A 6000-nucleotide genomic window follows, 5' to 3' on the forward strand; every position below is an offset into this window, starting at 1 on the left:
ATATAGCCCAGGGAGCTGGGGTTGTTTCACAAAATCCCAGGGAACCTGCAGTACCCAAGTGCTTTCTTCAGGAAACAGTTTGAGGCTCTACCCATCCCTCACTGGCTTCCTTCTCTCCTCCAGGGAGCTTCCTCAGCACAGCCTGAACAAATGGTCTGGCAAATCCTACAAACCAGCATAATATCTGGAGAATAAGCTGGATACCATCACTCTCAGTGGATCATAGAATGTTAGCTCTAAAATAGGTTTCAGAATATACAATGTCAGAGCTGGTAGGACTCTTAGAATATAGAAGGTTAGAACTGGGAAGGACCTTAGGACCTAGAATGTCAGAGCTGGGAGGACCCTTAGAACACAGAATGTCAGAGCTGGGAGGACCTTTAGAACACAGAATGACAGAACTGGGAGAGAGACTTTAGAACACAATGTCAGAGCTGGGAGGACCCTTAAACAATAGATTGGTTTGGAAGGATTTTCTGAGCTGTTCTAGCTTTTGCTTCTACTAAGCCGACATCATGGCTCCACCTCTCCTCCCTTAAAACAATAGAAAGGCAGAGCTAGAAGGAACCTTAGAACACAGAATGTCAGAACTGGGGGGAACCTTAAACAATAAAATATCAGAGCTGGGAGGAACTTTAGAATACAGAATGTCAAAAAAGGTGGTAAATTAAAACATAAAATGTCAGAGTTGCTATAGACCTTAAAAATTATCTAGTATCTGTCACTCAATCATTTAAGAGAAGATACTGAATCTCAGAAAGGTGGCCTCCCTTTCCCAAGATCATAGTCAGGAGCAGAAATGAGATCAGACCCCAAATTTCCTTCCCTCCAACTCAGTACTAGTTCTGCCATTCCTTGCCTCCAAGCATGCTTAAGATTTGAAAATCCAGCAGGTATAATGGCAATATCTTTCTCCTCCATGTCCACCTTTCCCTCCCTACCAGCACCCTCCACCACAAGCATACACATGATACAGACACATCTTTTCCCTCTACTGCCTTCCCTCATTTCTGTACAGAATCTCAGATGTCTTGATCTTGGTTTTAATTAATCATCTCTGGTTTTGTTCTCTGTAAATTAAATTGACCATACTAGAAGACCACCAAACTCTGCACTGTTTCTCCAATTCCCTCTCCCTGTCCTGGGTTTAGTTAGTGGAATCCCACTTCAGGGGAGGAAAACCCAAGTACAAGGGAATAGTCAGAAGTCAGGCCTGGCTCCCTTTTGTTGTCCCCCAGAGCTCAAGACTTTGGGAAGACAATATGTCTTCACTGGTGGCCCTCTTATAGACTAGAGTGTGTGAAGAGGCCATGGCTTCTCATGGACATCTTGGCTCCAAAGACAGAATGTGAGGAAGATGGGGGAAAGGAGAGAGAGGACATTCTGCCCAAGAGAAGAACTAGTACCTCAAGTACTACCGGAATGAGATTACATAGCAAGAATGTGATCCACAGAAGCTAAAATCAGACAACAAGGTCCAGTAAAAGGGGCTCCTCCTGGCTAATTTACTGTGTGATGTAAGGTAAATAGCTTTCCCTCTCTAGACTTCAGTTTCCTGATCTCTAAAATGAGAGCTGAATTATGTTCTTTCTAAGGTTCCTTTGAAGTGTAACATCCTGTGTTGTAACCATGGTTCCCAGTTCTAGTCAATCAATTAACAAGCATTCATTAAGCATTTATTTTATGTAAGGCTCTGTGCTAAGGATACAAGTCCCTGCCCTCAAGGAGCTTCCATTCTACTGAGGGTCAAGGAGGATGAGAGAGGACATGTATAAATTAGAGCATAACAAGTAAATATGGGATAGATGCCTTGAAAGGAAGCTCTGTTGCTAGCAGCTGAGAGGTGGGGAAAGGCTCCTCCAAGAGATGGATCTCTAATCAAGTCTTAAAGGCTCTGATGTTCTGTATTCTAAGCTCCCTCCCAGCTCTCATATTCTCTGTTCTAAGGACCCTCCCAGCTCTAACATTCTGTGTTCTATGATCCATCCCACTTCTGATTCCACATATTCTGCAGTGTCTTCCATTTCTAACATAACAAGACCCTTCAGCACTGAGGTTCAGTGGTACTGTGGGGTCCAGGTAACCTTCCCATCCCAATCCCAAAGCTCAGCCCATCTAAAGCTTCCGCTCTGAAAAGCCAACCATTTTTTCCTCCAAGCATCCTCACAAAGCCTGCCTCACAAACAGCTGATCCCAGTGACAGGGAGAGAACAGATCAGACACGGGGGACTGTTGCCTGGGTAATAAGACTGGGAGCAGAGCTGTGGGAAGTCTGGGAGGCTGGCATGGGCAGACCAAAGACCTGACAAGAGCATAGCCAGGGCAGAGTCCCTCATAAGGCTCCATAACATCCGACTTTTCTGCCAGCAGGAACAGCAGCTGCCCTCTGACCTCTCAGTGATAAGGTCTTGTGGACAGAGCCCACTGTGGGGCCAAGCACAACCCATAGCCCATCCATCTCCCAACCCTTCTCCCCTACCTTATTTCCACACACCAGTCTCTTGAGATAGTCCCACGCCCCATGGCAGAGTTTCCTCTCTAGGGAGTGGGCTTGAAGTACAAAATGGCACAGTGACCAGAGTTCAGCTCCACCAGGGAATCCCACTCCCATCAGATTTGCAGCTGGACCAGAAGGAGCCTTGGAAACCACTTAATCCAAGGCCCTTCTTTTACAGAAAAGGAAGCCAAGACTCAGGGTGAAGTGACTTTTCTGAGGTCCCCCAACACCTAAGTGTCAAGAGCAGGATTCAGATCTAGGTCCTCTGACCCTCAGTGCTCCTTCCGTGGTGCCTTGTGGGGGTAGTGAGGTGGGAGGAGTGGGGGAAGCCTAGCAGAGTGGGAATTAAAGAAGCTGGCTTGGGGATGGGAAGGAGGAACCTATCAGCATCTCCTTCTGTCAACCCACTCTTCCATGCTGTGGTCACCAAACTAAAATGCCCATCTTGTACATCCTGTTCTCTCCTGTTCTCTCCCTCACCTTGTGTACCCTAATACCAGCATCTTTCCTGGGGGTCTGGGACCTGTTGGTGTGTTACTATGGCAACATTGGGGGGAAAGGGGAGAAGGATGACTACTCCTTTCAGCTCCTCTCCATGTCTTTTCCCCTGCCAGGAACTAGCTAATTGGCAGGTACAGCCCCATGTCATCCCTTACAGCCACCATGGCAGGCCGAGGTGAAACCCTAAATATCACTTGACCCTGAGCAGGCCCCTGATTCCTCGCCAAGACCCCATTTATGCTCATATCTGGGCCAAGGGGGCATGGGGAGTCAGGGAGGGGTCTGGGACCGATGCAATTACCAGGGAGTGATAAGAAATACCTCGATTGTCCCCACCCCCAGTTTGGGGGCTTGGTGGAGTTGAGAACAAGGTCAACACCTCTTCAACCCTCCTCTGGGCTACTGAAATAGCCAACTCACTGATTTCCCTAAATCCAGACCTTCTTCCCCAAACTACCCCATACATTTCAGAAGTCGAGATCAGTCTTCCTAATTCACTGGTCATGCCACTGCCTTGTGAACACACTCAATGGCTTCCCATTGCCTTATTTAACCTAACATTCAAGGCCCTTCACAATTTGTCCCCCACTTAAGGATAGAATGGAAAAAGCACCCTTTATGAAATCTGAGTTCTGGTCCCAGTTCTATCACTTTGTATATTCTGTGATCATGGGGGAACTGCCTTAATTTCCTTGCCCAAAAAATGAGGACCAAACAGGATGATCTCTAAGCTGCCTTCCCAGCTCCAACATTCAGTGTCCATTCATTCATTCATTCATTCATTCATTCATCCATTGTTAAGCATGTATACTATGTGCTAAGCTCTGGGGATACAAAAAGAAGCAAAAGATAGAACTTGACCTCAAAGAGCTTATAATCTGATGGGGGAAACAACATGCAAACAAATATATACAGAGCACTAGGGTAACAAGCAGGAATGTGCTGGTAAATATTTAACAACCAGCTCTTCAAAAAGTGTGTAAGAACATGTAAAACCCAGTGGATTGTATGTTGGCTATGGGAGGAGGGTGGGAGGATGGGAGGGAAAGAACATGAATCATGGAACCATGGGAAATCTTTCATAAACAATAAAATAAAAATAAAAATTTAAAAAGTGTATAAGATACCCTTTTAGATTTGATCTGCATTATTACCCTTTTCTCCATCACTTTCTTAAGACTAGACAATGAACAAAATAAGGCATGAAGCCCTGCGGCGTATAGCCTTTCCTGATTTCTGAGTACGTAGTAAGAGATTGTGAGATTTCTGAAAATCGTCTAATGATCAGCACAGCCCCGAAACAGTGATGGAAACGAATCTCTGCCTGCCCTCAGGGAGTTCACTTTCTATGGCAGGAAAAGAAAATGAACCCAACTGGTAAATCCTCTGGGCTTTGAGAGTCCCGGTTCTGAGCCCCCTCCCCGTTCTGGCACCTCACGTCCTCGGATCTCTTGGCCCTCTGACTCTTTGTGTTCTAAAGCCCGCTCCAGCTCTGACATCCTGAGTTCTGAGCTCTAATGTTCCATGAGCCTTGGCACAGAGGTTAGAACAGAGCTTAGAGATTAGTGATCAGCAGCCAAAGAATGATGAGACGAGGCACGTGGGAAGACAGATGGCCTCGGAGCAGACGCCAGGCTGTTTCTCTCCCCACCCTGGCGGAGGCACAACAGGCCAGTTGGGTCTCTTGCTCTCATTCTCTTCTGTCTTCTTTCCACAGTTGCCCCCAAAGGCCCGAAAATCATGATGACACCCACCAGAGCCCGAGTGGGAGACACTGTGAGGATCCTGGTCCACGGCTTTCAGGTCAGGCAGGAGCCCTTTCTTGGGCAGCCAGGGTTGAGGGGAGGCGGAGGAGTGGAGAAGGAAGGGGGGCCCTTTTATCATTCATAGCCTCCCCCAAAAGAAGCCAGTGGGATCACTCCACCAAGGGCCAGGCAGCCCCAGCCAGGGTCCTCCCCAGCCATCCACTTGGCCTCTGGCAACAGCCCCCACCCAGCTTGACACGTGTCACACTCTGGCCTCTCTCCTCCATTCCACAGAACGAAGTCTTCCCGGAGCCCCTGTTCACTTGGACCCGAGTGGGGAGCCGCCTTCTGGATGGCAGCACCGAACACGATGGGAAGGAGCTGGTACTGGAGAGAGTACCCGCCGAGCTCAATGGCTCCATGTACCGATGCACAGCCCAGAACCCCCTGGGCTCCACCGACACCCACACCCGCCTCATCGTATTTGGTAAGAGACCCAACCCGGGCCAATGGGGGGAGAAGGGGGAGCCACGGCCTCTGGGCCTAGAAGAAATGGCCCTTTCTTGACAGGAGGGAACACGTTTGTCTGAGCCACCAGGGAGAGGAAGGAATGATTTGGAGATGGCCATCTATTCACTAATAATCATGTTAATAATATTCATTTGCTTCAGTCTTGTCCAACTCTTTGTGACCCCATTCGGGGTTTTCTTGTCAAAAATATTGGAGTGGTTGGCCATTTCCTTCTCCAGAGTGGCCCCATTTTACAGATGAGGAAACTGATGCAAACAGGGTTAAGTAACTCGCCCAGGGTCACATAGCTAAGAAGTGACTGAGGTTAAATTTGAACTCAGGAAGATGAGATCTATTCCTGACTCTATGCATTATCATGCCACATAGCTGTTCTAGTAATAGTAACAGCTCGAGTTAAATAATGCTTTAAAGCTTGAAAACACTCTATTTATGTATTTCACTTGATCTTCCCAACAACCTGGGAGAGAAGTTCTCTTATCATTTCCCGTTTTACAAATGAGGAAATTAAAATAGGTGGTGAGGTTAAATGACTTGTCCAAGGTCACACCACTAGTGTCTGAGGTGAGATTTTTGAACCCAGGTCTTCCTGACTCCAGGGCATCGAGATGATACAATGGATAGAGTACTGAGCCTAGAGTCAGGAAAAATCATCTTCCAGAGTTCAAATATGACCTCAAACACCAGCTGTGTGATCCTGGGCAGGTCACTTAACTCTTTTATGCCTCA

At 47.3% G+C, this 6000-nt stretch overlaps 1 protein-coding gene across 1 annotated transcript in view; it reads left to right on the plus strand.

Annotated features, from left to right (window-relative positions):
- Positions 1-6000, plus strand: part of IGSF21 (immunoglobin superfamily member 21) — a 275335-nt gene that overhangs the window by 263487 nt on the left and 5848 nt on the right. Inside the window, exons 7-8 of the mRNA XM_044668699.1 lie at positions 4716-4801; positions 5038-5230. Of these exons, the coding sequence (XP_044524634.1) occupies positions 4716-4801; positions 5038-5230 (279 nt within the window). The remainder of the gene's footprint in view (positions 1-4715; positions 4802-5037; positions 5231-6000) is intronic.

This window comes from Gracilinanus agilis, chromosome 3, assembly GCF_016433145.1.
Source record: "Gracilinanus agilis isolate LMUSP501 chromosome 3, AgileGrace, whole genome shotgun sequence".
In the NCBI taxonomy this organism is placed as follows: Eukaryota; Metazoa; Chordata; class Mammalia; order Didelphimorphia; family Didelphidae; genus Gracilinanus; species Gracilinanus agilis.